General features: G+C 38.4%; 2 protein-coding genes across 2 annotated transcripts in view; both read left to right on the top strand.

Annotated features, from left to right (window-relative positions):
• The window catches only part of dym (dymeclin), a 102,625-nt gene extending 91,674 nt beyond the window's left edge, over positions 1-10,951 (top strand). The window contains exon 17 of the mRNA XM_067423714.1: positions 10,373-10,951. Within this exon, the coding sequence (XP_067279815.1) occupies positions 10,373-10,522 (150 nt within the window). The 3' untranslated portion in view covers positions 10,523-10,951. The remainder of the gene's footprint in view (positions 1-10,372) is intronic.
• Positions 1-15,000, top strand: part of scamp1 (secretory carrier membrane protein 1) — a 212,033-nt gene that overhangs the window by 190,116 nt on the left and 6,917 nt on the right. The gene's annotated exons all lie outside the window — the stretch shown is intronic.

The raw sequence follows: 15,000 nt of genomic DNA, 5'->3' as shown, positions 1-15,000 counted from the left end.
CCAGGGCCAAGCCGACTGGCGACCTTGGAGCGCAGCCAACCATGAGCCAATTTTGCCCGGGCACTGTCTGGCCCTTCTCTTCCCAGGAAACACTGGGGCTCCACAGGGGGGTCTCTCTCTCTCTCTCTCTCTCTCTCTCTCTCTCTCTCTCTCGCTCTCTCGCTCTCTCGCTCTCTCTCTCTCTCTCTCTCTCTCTCTCTCTCTCTCTCTCTCTCTCTCTCTCTCTCCTCTCTCTCTCTCTCTCGCTCTCTGTGTGTGTGTTTGAGAACTAAGAAGAGAACAGTTTGACGCAAGAGTTCAGTTCAGAGAACATCTGAGTGTTTAAATAGCCCTGGGTTTTCATCTGCCCTCAGTGGGACTCGTATGTACTCTGACATGAATCCCAGCACCAGTTTATTTCCTTATTACTGTTTTTGATTCATTTGAGTTGTCATAATGAGGACGTCGTATTTGTAATTCAACAACATTAAATTCTGTAATGTGCTGTAAATCAAAGAAAAACAAGCAGAATTAAGCCGGAAATAATGATACTGGATTGTGATTTCAAAGATAGCTTACAAAAGTTATATTTAATTTTTATTTTTATAATAATGTTATTTTTTTATTTTTTATTGAATTATTTTTTAATGTAATAAATTATCTTTTTAATTTATTTTCATTACAGCAATATAATATGAAATATAATTACTGTAAGAATAGTTTAACACGCACCTTGAGGCGGATGTGCTACAACAGCAGAAGACCCCACCGGGTACCACTCATCTCCACTACAAATAGGAAAAAGAGGCGACAATTTGCACGAGCTCACCAAAATTGGACAAATTGGAAAAATGTTGCCTGGTCTGATGGGTCTTGATTTCTGTTGAGACATTCAGATGGTAGAGTCAGAATTTGGCGTAAACAGAATGAGAACATGGATCCATCATGCCTTGTTACCACTGTGCAGGCTGGTGGCGGTGGTGTAATGGTGTGGGGGATGTTTTCTTGGCACACTTTAGGCCCTGTAGTGCCAATTGGGCATAGTTTAAATGCCACGGCCTACCTGAGCATTGTTTCTGACCATGTCCATCCCTTTATGACCACCATGTACCCATCCTCTGATGGCTACTTCCAGCAGGATAATGCACCATGTCACAAAGCTCAAATCATTTCAAATTGGTTTCTTGAACATGACAATGAGTTGACTGTACTAAAATGGCCCCCACAGTCACCAGATCTCAACCCAATAGAGCATCTTTGGGATGGGGTGGAACGGAGCTTCGTGCCCTGGATGTGCATCCCACAAATCTCCATCAACTGCAGGATGCTATCCTATCAATATGGGCCAACATTTCTAAAGAATGCTTTTAGCACCTTAGTGAATCAATGCCACGTAGAATTAAAGCAGTTCTGAAGGCGAAAGGGGGTCAAACACAGTATTAGTGTGGTGTTCCTAATAATCCTTTAGGTGAGTGTATATACAGAGTGTATATATATATATATATATATTTACAGTATATACATGCAAATATTTCATAAATATATACAGGTGTGTGTCCTTATATATATACATAATAATTAGACATAGTACACAAACGTTCATTTTGGATGCGATTGAACGATTTGACAGCACTAGAAAAATATATTGCCCTAATATAAATACATTAATAATAATTTAAAAAAATGTAATTGCATTGCAATAATGAGACTTGTATTGTTTAGATTTTTCTCTAAAATGTGCTCAGTTGGTAAAAAGAAATAAAAAAATTATCATGAAAAATATAATTTCTTAATTCTTTCTTTTGATTTTAGGGACAAATATGACAAAAGGGAAGTTCTTGACACATTGACCCATAGAGTTTTGAAAACAATAAAGAATGAACGCATCGTCCCTTGTGTTCTGCCATCAGCCATTCTGGAAGTCGTTGACCCCGTGACCTCGAGTCCCTCATCACGCGAGTCGCTTTATGTCCTCCCACGTGTGACAGACCGGGTCCGTGTGCTCGATGGCGTCTGAAAGGAACAGACAGACTTTGACCGGCCATGAATAGAGCCGCATGTGTAGCAGAGCCAGCAGACCCGGAGTCAGCGAGTCCAGCCAAGTTCTGAGCCCTTTCTGTGGAGTCAGATATGAAAGCGCTTCAATACAGCCTCTGTCTTTCACAATGAGAGCGCTGGGGAATATGATAGGATGCTGATGCATTATTAACGCCAATGGGCAGCTTACCTGCTGTCGATTTAGCCTGCGACTCACCTGAGCGCTGGCTTGGGTCGGCTCGGGTTGATTGGGGTTGGGTCAGATCGCTGTTGATGGACCCTCCACCTCGCAGCTGCTGGTTTTGGCCGGGGCGGCCCATCTCCAGGCGTTTCCTGCATACTTTATGAGGGATATTGTAAGCGTTTGGTTGAGCTGGATCATGCTGCTTGGGTTGTGTTTGCTTGTCCAGTCACGGCTTGATTCCTGTAGCTATGTTCAAACCGGCAGCTGTCTGACTGAATACTATCACTCTAATGATTGAGATGTACACTACCAGTCACAACTTCTCTCAAAACGCACCACGGCTGCATTTATTTAATAAAAAAAAATGTGTAAAAATTTGAAATATTATTAGTTTTGTATAACTGTTTTCTATGTGAATATATATAGTAAAGTGTAATTTATTCCTGTGATCAAAGCTGAATTTTCTTCAGTGTTACATGATCCTTCAGAAATCATTCTAATATAATGATGTGATGCTCAAGAAACATTTTTGATTCTTATTCAAATAAATTCACCCGTGGTGAGCAAAAGCAGGGTATCGAAAAGTATTAAAAGGTGATCAATCAATTATGGGAAAATTAAGACCTTAAAAAGTCTTATCACGGCTTTATAAAGTCTTAAATTTTGAAAGTACTTTGTTCAAGCTTTGTAAAAAGAGTTTGACTCCATAAAGTATTTATGAATATATTTTTTTTCATCCCCATAAGTATTAAAAAACAACGGGCTGCTCAGTCAGAGATCGGCTCGGAGCGCGCGCACCAGGGATGGAAATTAGCACCGCCACCAGCCAAATGCGGCTGATTTTGAGTTGTGGCGGGTAAACTCGCTTCACCTACCGAGATGTTTCACCTCTTTGTAAACTTTGTTCAATGCATGCGAGTGCTGCCGTATGTGCGCATATAACCAGTCTTTTTCTCCGTCATCACTTGCGTGAAGACGTGCTGTGAGACTTGCGCGCTCTGTGAGAAGATCTGACGCTGTGCATCATCGGAGAGCGCGCGCTCGTCTAACAGCGCGCAAATATTGAGTTCTCTTTCAAGTCTTGTGCTTAAACGGACCAACTCACACAAGAAGTACGTCAACATGTCCATCTTGATGAGTATCCTAGCAGACATAGTCTGAATATCCCTTAAGTGAACTGTATAGTGTGCACAGTCGAGAAAGACGAGCATATCCCTGCATCAGCTCTTAAAGGCGCAGTAGCCTTTACTGCTGCCTGAGTTATGTCCTTATATTTAGTTTGACATTAAACAATGCTCTTGATTAAATAGTTTTTGTAAGTTTAATAAGGATTAATCTTTAATTGAAACAGTTAAATATGCAGTTATTTTACATTTTATTACTTTATTCAATTTCTGTACCTTTCTGCAGGCCAGTAGGCATGTGCATTATTATTTAATGAACACATGAGTGAGGTCGAGTTAAACATTTTAGTTTGAATTTTTTTTTTCGGTTTTCGGCTTTGGTTTCTTCTTTTTTGGTTTCGGCCAAGAATTGTGGGTATCGGTACATCCCTACTGACAATGTTCTGCTCGGTGTGTCGTCAACACGCTTCAAAGATGCCAGAACGAATAGTTTCATTGTTGGGACTAAAAACCATAAAACTGGAAGCCATAAAAGAACACAAATAATCCAAATGCCACATCCAGGTAAAAAAAAGAGCGCACAGACCCATACTCATTTAATGAAATGTATATCAGTTCATGTTTTGTGTGTGTATAAGAGAGAAAGAGAAAATGTCAGTATTTCATTGAGACTTGAGATTAAATAAACTGCTTAAGTACTGTAGAGCTTGTAGTATTAATTTTCATACGCAGTTACACATTGTCAGTTAAAAACAAAAAAGTGGCTGGTAAAAACATGGTGGTGGACTTATAAGGTCTGACTTTGAAAAAAGTTAATTTCCATCCCTGGCGAGTGCTGTCTACGGGTGACGTCATGTATTTTGTGAAATGCGCAGTTAGGTGATATGTCGCCCTCCATACGTTGCGAAACAGATATGCAATATAATCGATACAAAATTGGCCTACGATAGAGATTTTAAGTCTACATTCGACTACAACTGTTTATTAAAGGTTTGTTGCCGATGAGGTCTTAAAATATTTTGAGAAGTTCTTTAAAAAGTCTTAAAAAGGTATTCAAATTAACTTCAGGATTCCTGCATATACTCTGAAAAGAGACTTAAATCTTAGCAACCCTAAACTTTTGAACACAGGGTTCCTACGCAGTTTGGAAAAATATGGATTTTTAAATCCAGGTCTGGAGAAAAATGGAAAAAAGTTTTTTTTTTTTTAAATAAATTGCATTTCCAGACTATTTTCCCCATTTACTTTTCTATAATAGAAAGTGTTTTCATGGCAGCTGTTTAGTGATTCTTTAGTGATTGTCAAGGTGCACTTTTTCATCATGCAAAAATGCAAGTTATAAGCGTTTCGGATTTCTTCTCACAATATTCTCAGCACCGTATTAGAAAACTTGCTAGCAAATTGCAAAACTAAAAAATATACATATTTTCTTGTGTGCACGAGAAACCATTGAAAAGTCAAATCGTTACGCTTGCCCATTTTTCCTGCTTCTAACACATCAACTTTAAGGACAAAATATATCCCACCTAATATATCCCACCCACTAACAGGAGCCGTGATGAAGAGATCATCAGTGTTAGTCACTTCACCTGTCAGGGGTCGTTATGTTATGCCTGATCGGTGTGTGTGTATATCAATTACAAAAATATATCTATATATATATATATATATATATATATATATATATATATATTTTTTTTTTTTTTTACACATGACTACTATATACCAAATAAAGCTGAAAATAATGCTGTATGAACTAGGGATGCACCGATATGAAACTTTTGGCCGATACAGATGTATTGTTGGATGTATAGTTATTTTATATTTGAAAGCCGATAACTGATGTATTGGCTTATAAATCTAAATTAGATATAATATTTATAATTCTAATAATATTAATAATATAAATCTAAATAAAAATAATTTTTGAGAGCCTTATTAAAAAAACTGTACTGTACTCATATTTCAAGCAGTTCAAAACATCATGGCAAATAGTGCGCATCTGAAACGTCTCCGCTGAAAGAAATAATCCATTATTGATCTGCATAATATTAGCATTATTATGCCGATAACGATAATATTAAAAATGAACACGTATTGACCAATACCAATATTATGATCGATATATCGTGCATCCCTAGTATGAACCATTTATGTTAAATATGCTCTAAAAAACTACAGAGAGGTTTGGATATTTGAGTCTGGAAAAGTATGTCATTTTGAACTGGAACACATGTAGAAACCCTGTGAACAGTAGTGGACACTGTAACTAGTCTTCGATCTCCACATAGGGATCTTCTAAGGTCTGCAGGGTCTGGATCATTCAAAACGGATGTTGTAGCTTTAACTGCCCGTTTAGATATTTAATCTGTGTTAATGCTGCATTCACACGCTCTCAGAATTATTGTAAATATGAGTTTCCTAGGCAAAAATAACACATGAACGCCCTCCCATTTCACCATTTGAATGGGGTGAGCTCGTAATCACAACTTCAGAAGTGGGAATTATCACATTTCCGATAGCACATCAGCATTATTGCTTGGAATTCCAGTTTTTTTATTTTTATTTCAGGTAATGTTTATTTCGAATAATGATTTATTTGTATTTAGTTTTTTTTTTTTTTTTTAGGTTTTAATTATAATAACCCTTGTGACCAAGAACTATTCATTATCTTTTGTGTTACATTTCATTGGACACAATATCAGATAAATAAAAGGAAGAAGCAGGTTTGCTCACGGATTTTTCCTTGCTCAGGTCCTGATTTAAAGTGTCCAAATTTGCTAGTGAAATCGAATGAATTGTGTGCATGTCATGGCTGTAGTGCCGGTAGTATGACGAATAATTGTGCAATTGGCAGAACATGCAAATAAGTTGTACACAAACACATTTTTTTTTTCTTGTGAGAGTACAAAATATTGGACATCTTGTGGTTTTCATTAAATATCCACGAATTAAAGTATCATCATATGATTAAAATGATGATAATATGAGTTGAGTCATTTTATTTAATAAATGGTAATGTATTATTTTATTGCCATAATGAAAAACTAAACTACAAATAAATTGAAGAGAGGATTTGGTACTTAAATATGTTAAAACCACAGAGAACTCTGCATGTTTTGTTTGTTTGAAGGGCTGCGTTTGCATGTGCTGTCAAGTTTGCATGCGTTTTATGCACGTAAACCTTTAGTCTGAAACAAAGCTCTGAATATCTTTCTAAGTTTCACTGCCCTATACCCAAATTTCGCTGACAATAACTTCCACAGTTTTTCATTGCAGCAGCCATTGAAAAGCAGCATTTCACCAGCCTCCTCTTTTTTTGCGCTGATGGGAAATGACAGCATTTGTTTGCAGAATCGCTCCAGGGGAACTGTAAAGTTCCAGTGAAAGGAGTTCCTTCATGTCTTCTGGGCTTATTTTCCTCCGTGGCCTCTGAAAAGAACGGAAGGAGGATTTCTGTGGTACTACAAATTAAGCCAAGATTGAACGGTGTTACTCAGAGCCACAGACAGACAGCTTCCTGTTTCTGAAAGTCCTGGCTGCTAAAGTCAGCCTATATGTTTGAGAGCTTCCCGTGGGCAGCAACCAGCCGTTGTATTGGTTTAGAGATGGATCAGAGGTCATTTATACCGAACAACAGAAACGGTGGCCATAGTTAGCAAGTCAAAACTACACCAAGAGCTTTTGTAGTGCAGAACAGAAGAATTTTTGGAAAAATCTCCATAGTGAAATTGTGGAGCAGGACTTTATCCATTATCATCTTTCTGGATTGTGATGGAAAGATATTTTGCTAGGTTAAAAAGTAAAAGTAAAAAAAAAGAGAGTATTTTTAGATTAATAGTTGGATGCATGGATAAATGATTAGATGGATGGATGAATTGTTGGATGGATCCTGGGATGGATGGATGGATGGATGGAAGAATTGTTGGATGGATGGTTGGTTGGATGTTGGATGGATTGATGGATCATGGAATGATGGATCATGGAATTGATTGGAGGGACGAATGGTTGAATGGATGGATGGACGGACGCATGGAAAAATCGTTGGATGGATGGTTGGTTGGATGGATGGATGGTTGGTTGGATGGATGGATCGTTGAATGGATGGAGGGATGAATGGATGGGTGGATGGATGGACAGATGCATGGAAAAATCGTTGAATGGATGGTTGGTTGGATGGATGGATGGTTGGTTGGATGGATGGATCGTTGAATGGATGGAGGGATCATTGAATGGATGGATGGATGGAAGGGTCATGGAATGGATGGATGGATCGTTGGATGGATGGACGGATGAATTGTTGAATTGATGGATCATGGGATTGATGGATCATGGAATTGGATGGATGGATGGATGGATGGATGGATGGATGGATGGATGAATGGATGGAAAAAAATGTTGGATAGTTGGATAGTTGGTTGGATGTTGGATGGATTGATGGAATGTTGGATGGATCATGGAATGGATGGAGGGATGAATGGTTGAATTTTGGATAGATGGATGTTGAATGGATGGAGGGATAGATCGAGGGATGGATGGATGGATGGATGGATGGATGGATCGTTGGATGGATGGATGGATCATGGAATGGATGGATGGATCGTTGAATGGATGGATGGATGGTTGGATGGATGGACGGATGAATTGTTGGATGGATGGATTGATGGATCATGGAATGGATGGATCATGGAATTGATTGGAGGGATGGATGGAAAAAATGTTGGATGGATAGTTGGTTGGATGTTGGTGGATGGATGGATGGATGGATGGATGGATGGATGGATTCTTGTTTGAATTTAGTTTGGATCGTTGACGTGACATCATTCCCAGTGCATTATGGGAATTACACACTCTGAAGGCCTGTTTACACAAAGGACGATAACTATAATGATAAAGATATAGTTCTAAAAAACGTTCTGAATTAAAAAGAACAGCAGAGTTCACACTACAATTAACATTGATAACAGCACAGAGGAACAATATCATTGAAATCCCTTTCAGAAATGTTTTTTCCAGCTGAAGAACTATAAAAACATTGACAACCAATCAGAATTCTTCCTGCTTTAAAGAGTCTGAGAATTTAAAGTGACAGTGCGCTTAAAATAAACAGAACTATATTGTGAATTGGTGTGGATGTTATTTTTTGGTTGCTTTTATTTTGTTGTTCATGTTCAAATGTGCTCATGTTTTGATCTATCTTGTAGCTTGTTGGTCTGGATCAACTCAAAGCTGAGAATTATTGAAAATAAAAGGAATGAATGGGGACTTTCTTCCAGTGCCGAGGCGGCTGTAAATGTAGACGCTCACTGTTGTGCTGTGGGTGTGGGGAACTCAAACCCTCCGGCTCTGTCTCCGGTTAGCTAACACGCCATCGCCTCACCCTGATTAGCACACAGGAGACAGCCGCTAGCGTCTCAGGTAGTAGCGCTGCATATCGCTTTACTAGAGGTTAAGAGGGTTGTATTTAAACAAGAAAAGCAGCGTCTGAGGTGTTCCCGTATGTCATATAATCAATCAAACTCAAGTGTATTTACCTCACAGGTGGATGGAATTACACCTGTGTCAAAACTGCAACCGCTTCACCTGAAATCAGATAACGCACGCTGACAGGTTACGCGGATCTGTGTTCACCGCGCTTTAAAGACATGACTCCACTCATTATCAGTGCTTATTTACACTCTTCATTTGCGCTTTTCATATATACAAGAATAACAAAAGCACAAAGAGAAAAGACACCTGTGCATGTGTGATGATAACAATTAAATGACATAAAATCAAAATGGACTTTATTGGCATTCTTGGTCATTGTGAACGATGCAACGATGCGTGTTAGTCCAAAGAACAAATATTTGTTTACATAATCTTTCATCAAAATGAAACTTTGAATAAATGAATCATGTTTGCTTTAAACTCTTCTATCTCAGAGTTGATCTTTGTGTCTGAACATCACCCGTCTTGTGTTATGATCTTCCGGGTGAAATAATTTGGTTTTAAAGCTTATTGTTGCTTTATTTTGATTGCAAGACATGCAAGAAAGCTACAAAACTTCTGAAACTAGTGTTGGACACCAACAAAGCCATTCATTAATTGTGAATTATTGCTGATTTTTTTTGGTGTGATTTTCTCGCATTGCTTTTAATGTTAATCAGAGTTGTTATTGTTAACTGATGCTATTAAAAATTACTTTTGCTAATTGAAATAAACCTGACATAAAATAATAAATATTAGTGCTGTCAAATCGAATAATCGCATCTAACATGAAAAGTTTGTTTATATAATGTGCGTGCGTGTGTATATACAAACACATGCACGTGCACACACACATATCTGTATTTTATATATATATATATATATATTAATAATACTAAAACTAAAATACTAAATAAATTAATAAATATATAAAATATTAATGAAAATATCAATAAATACTATAAAATATATTAATAGTATTTAAATTGCGAGATATAAACCCTCAATTCTGAGAAAACAATTGTGACTTTATATCTCACAAGAGTTCTGATTGGGCCAGCGCTTTCCGCGCTGTGATTGGACAGCAGCTTAGAGCACTAAGCTGCTGCCCGGAAAGGTCCTGCCACTTACCATAACGGGGAGATGCAAGCGATGAATGCGCGCTCTACTCACTGTGGGAGAGCAACGAGACCACACCCCCTATTCTGCGTGTTCTTGTGGGCGGAGGGTTAGTCAACAAACGGTTCTAGTGACGTCATTCCTGAAGGAAGTGCAGCGGTGTAGTCCAAACCGGCCGCTCGCTGTAGGCTTTGAAAGGGAACTTCTGTTAAATAAAATATCTCGCTTGGCATTGAACTTTGAGCTTTATAATTTTACAGGTATTATTTATGCCCTAACAGCAACATTACACACTAACTAAAGTTTGAAAGATGGAATCGTGAAGAACAGGACCTTTAATGGTTGCTGAGGTTTTTCACTTACTGAACAAAAAGAAGTCAATCTTTTGGCTTTTTGATTTATGTAGGGATCATTTTGTTTTAACATTAACTTAGTGGATGTGTGTGTGATCCTTATGCAGGTGTTTCCAGAGCTGAAATTTAAATACGTGGAAGAAGAGCAGCCTGAGGATTTCTTTATCCCGTACGTCTGGTCTCTGGTCTTTAACTCTGGAGTCGGCCTCCACTGGAACTCTCAGGGCATCGAGCTGTTCAGCATGGACTCGCCCTGACGGAGGACGTGGGACGTCTGTTCAGGTGTGTGTGTGTGTGTGTGCGCTCGTGCAGCTCAAGTGCCTACGTACGGCTCGCGCGTCGTCATATCGAACCCCTGCGCTTCCGTCCTCGTCACACCGTTCAAAGGGCAAACTAACACGGACACCCACCGCCGGATGCACTGGATTCTGGGAATGGTACGATGTGGGCTTTCAGTCACCGGTCTGATGTAGCTAAAGCACTTCAGTTGATTGTGATAATCATTTGCTTTGTTTCTGTTTAGATTAATGGATTGGGTCACGTGTAGGGAAAATGAATCAAACCAAAACATTTTGTGAACGGAGCGTGAAGATACTTTGACCCCATCAGGAGTGATTATTAATAAGCTGATTATTATCCACAGCTTCGTCACATATCACAATATATAGTAAATTACAGGATGGTAAATTGTAGGATGCTTTGCTGTTTTATAATAATTTATTTATTGTCACTATGTTTTGTTCAACGTACAAATAATACTGCCCTTATATAATCTACATCTGAGCACCTGCACAAAGGTAAACCAAAACCTTTATATATATATATATATTTCCAACTAGAAAGCATATTGTATTTAAGTGGTTTTCTAAGCATAAGAATAATACATATTTAGATACTCATGGAAGAGTTTAGTGTTTAATTTACATCTATTATAGATTCAGGTAATTGCATGTACATTATTGTATAGACAAATACACACTGCATTTGATGCATTGCTGTTTATTTCCCCAGTTTTTATTTTCATGTGTTTTTAGGTAGAGAGATGGAAATCTTTCCTGCCGGGTGATATAATTAATAGACTGTAGGGCACATATTTCCCAGAGCCCCGTTACTGGAGATCATTTTAGGTCTCATTACGTCCCTGTTACATTACGTCACACACTCACAGCTTAAAGAGGCAGTGTTTATGTTTATGCTATTTCTCTTCATTTGTTTAGTTTTCTTTGCAAATTTGTTGTTGGGTGATTATTATTTTTTTTACATTGAATTTTATATTTAATGTTTAATATGTATCATTAGTTCCCCCTGTATCTTGCATAGCATTTTTTTTTTTTTTTTGTAAAAAGTAATGAGAAAGACTATTAAAGAAAAAAACGAAGAAATAATGTTCAATTTTAGTTTTACTGCAAGTTTAGGTTGTTGGATATGAATTGGCGAGTGTTTACACATGTTATGAAACTGGATCAGGATTCACTTCTGCTTCAGATCCACCAATCATTTAAAACATCAGCTCGGTCTGACTGCATTTTTGAGGAGTTTTGTTTGCATTAATTATGATTGTGTCAGAATCAGTCTTTCTACAGTGTGAAATGCCATCAATAAAAACAACAAATCTCCAGTTATAATTCTTGACATTCTTGTGATTCTTTAAAGCACATGTGATTCATGCGAGAGCTGGTGGGTTTGCCTGAATGCTTAAAACTGTTTATTGAGGAATATTTTAAAGTGTCTTTGGAGAGATTGAAAGTGAAAGAGAACCTCAGTCACTATTGTGTGCTTTCCATTACAGAATAAATGAATCGTGGGAGTCAAAAATGCCTGTGAATGGAACATTTCTACAATGCCATCAATAACTGGAAGCTTTTCTCTGATGCTTCATCCACACGTGTGTCAGTGCAATATTAACAAAATATTACTTGATTCAAAGAGTCCCATTATACTTTTTTTGAATATTACCTTTCCTGCTGTGCATAATAGAGTTGCTTATGAATGTAAAAGGTCTGCAAAGTTTCAAAGATCAATGTGCACGACAAAAAGTTTCAGTCTCCTGAAACAGAGATTCGATTCGGAGTCAACAGCAGTTCCAGTCTCACTTCCTGATACAAAACTGTGTAATAATATAACACATTTGCATAATGCCAGCCTATGGTTTCATGAGCTGCCTGTGAACAATGCCATTGGTCATCTGACCAATCAGAGCAGAGTAGACAAATCACAACAGACTGGGCCATCTGACCAATCAGAGTAGAGTAGACCAATCACAACAGACTGATGGCCCACATCTGACCAATCAGAGCAGAGTAGGCTCATAGAAAGGCGGGGTTTAGATAGACTGAATCTTTGAATAAACCGTTTTCAGGCTCTTTGAGAAATGAGCTGATGCGTCAATGTATATTATCAGAAAATTAAAGTGTTATTTATTTATTTTTTTTTACCTAAGATGCTTATAAACCTGTTGTAGGAGACTCAAAAACACAGCATTACCTTTAAAATAGCTTAAAAGGGCAATTTTTTTTAAAGTGCTTGTTTGTGAGCATTTTTAAAGAGCTGTTAATTTGTTTGTATGAATGCTCAGTCTAATCTAAAATGACAGTGAATGAAAGTCTTAAAGGTTTTCTTCCCTCTAAACGTGTGGTTGAGGAGATAAAAGCTGACAGGCATTTTGGCCGTGCTGCTCGTGTGTTGTTCTGCAGGAATGCACAGGAAGACGCCGTTTACTGTAATTACAGCTCACAGAGAAAGAGAATTTCCATCAGAAACACTTGTGTTTGTCAAAGCTCACCATTCATACAGTCCGCCGGAGCGGCCGCTTGCACTTCATTTCAATGCTCCACGTTAGACATTCTACTAACTATACGTACATTTGCAATGCAACTACATGTCGACGAACTCCGAGTATTAGTACTGTTAGGTTTGGGTTAAGATTAGTAGAGTTACTGTCTGTTGGGAACATCAAAATAAACTTCACACGTCTTGGTATTTTACCACATTATGCCTTTATTTTGTTCAACTACTTAAAGGACAACTCCGGTGAGAAATGACCCTAGGGGTAATTAACAGATGGTTACCGAGTAGATCGTTCTCTGGGATGCGTTTTCATGAAAATCGAATGTAAAGAGTTTTATCTCTAAAAACAGATTAGCTTATAACGCTAGTCTATGGGGCACAGGGTAGTGAAATTAAATCACTAGTTAATACGACTAACAAGGCTCAAAATAGCCTCACACTAACACGGCAGCATAATGAGGGTCCCTACATGCAAACCGAAGCATTGAGAACTTTGTAAGAGTACAAACAGTTTAATAAGAAGATACTTTATAAAGACAGTGCATTACGTGTTCACGGACAGGCGCCATCTTGGAAAACAGTCTCGACTCGTCGAGCCACGAGCGCTGTGCTAAGTGATGAACTGTGACTTGGAATCTCATATGGTCCGTTGTTTCCGCAAGAAAACACTAAACACAACAGAGAAAATAAATAAATAAAAATAAAAATGTTCATGTTATTACATTTCACAAACTTAATTCCTATCGACCAGCTCACTAGAACAGCGCTCGTGGCTCGATTCGTCGAGATTGTTTTCCAAGATGGCTGCTGTCCGTGAACGCGTAAGGCACTGTCTTTATAAAGTATCTTCTTATTAAACTGTTTGTACTCTTACAAAGTTCTCAATGCTTCGGTTTGCATGTAGGGACCCTCATTATGCTGTCGTGTTAGTGTGAGGCTATTTTGAGCCGTGTTAGTGGTATTAACTAGTGATTTAATTTCACTACCCTGTGCCCCATAGACTAGCGTTATAAGCTAATCTGTTTTTAAAGATAAAACTCTTTACATTCGATTTTCATGAAAACGCATCCCAGAGAACGATCTACTCGGTAACCATCTGTTAATTACCCCTAGGGTCATTTCTCACCGGAGTTGTCCTTTAAGGGGAGAGTTCACCCAAAAAGGGTCATCATTTTCTCACCCTCGTGTTGTTCCAAACCTGTATGAGTTTCTCATTTAGAGCAACCATTCACTACCACAGTATTTTTTCCCTACTATGGTATTGAATGGTTGTTTTATCTGCTTGGTTACAAACATTCTTCAAACTATTTTCTTTTGTGTTCAGCAGAACAAAGAAACTCAATAACTTGAGGGTGAGTAAATGATGACAGAATTTTCATTTTTGGGTGAACTGTCCCTTTAACTCAACAAACAACACCACTACTAGTGCTAAATGCAGACCTCGAATTATGTTTATTGTCATTTTGTTTTTATGTCATTCGGTTTAATAGCTCACAGTGAATGTTCCTCTTTTGCGGTGGCTCAAAACATTCAGCATTAAACTACAGCTTGCCTCTCTTCCAGCACGAACGGCAGATGGCGGAGGTTTTGCCGCAGTACCTGTGAGGTCACCTTCTCTATTCCTGGCTCTGTCTTTCAGGTGGCCGCAGCCGAGGAATGCACTGTTTTTTTCCCACCGACAGCGGCCCAATGTTTTTATCAGGCGGAGTGAAGCGCGTCGTCCTGCTCGTGTCTGTTACATGTGGTGATGCGCAAAGATTCAAGACTCAAATAATGGCCCTGTTCCAAATGCAGCCCCTGCGAGTCCACACGTTTGTGGTGTAATGCCGCTTTCACTGACGGTTAGAAGACGAGGGCGCTTATCTATCGAAACCTGAAACGACAAATCGAAACCCTACTGCCATTGTAAGTCCACAAGTGCACTCAAAGTGTCCTCGTTTTGTGTATT

The sequence above is a fragment of the Pseudorasbora parva genome, chromosome 18 (assembly GCF_024679245.1).
Source record: "Pseudorasbora parva isolate DD20220531a chromosome 18, ASM2467924v1, whole genome shotgun sequence".
In the NCBI taxonomy this organism is placed as follows: domain Eukaryota; kingdom Metazoa; phylum Chordata; class Actinopteri; order Cypriniformes; family Gobionidae; genus Pseudorasbora; species Pseudorasbora parva.
The sequence above is the reverse complement of the archived record's forward strand: the minus strand, read 5'-3'. Positions and strand labels throughout refer to the sequence as shown.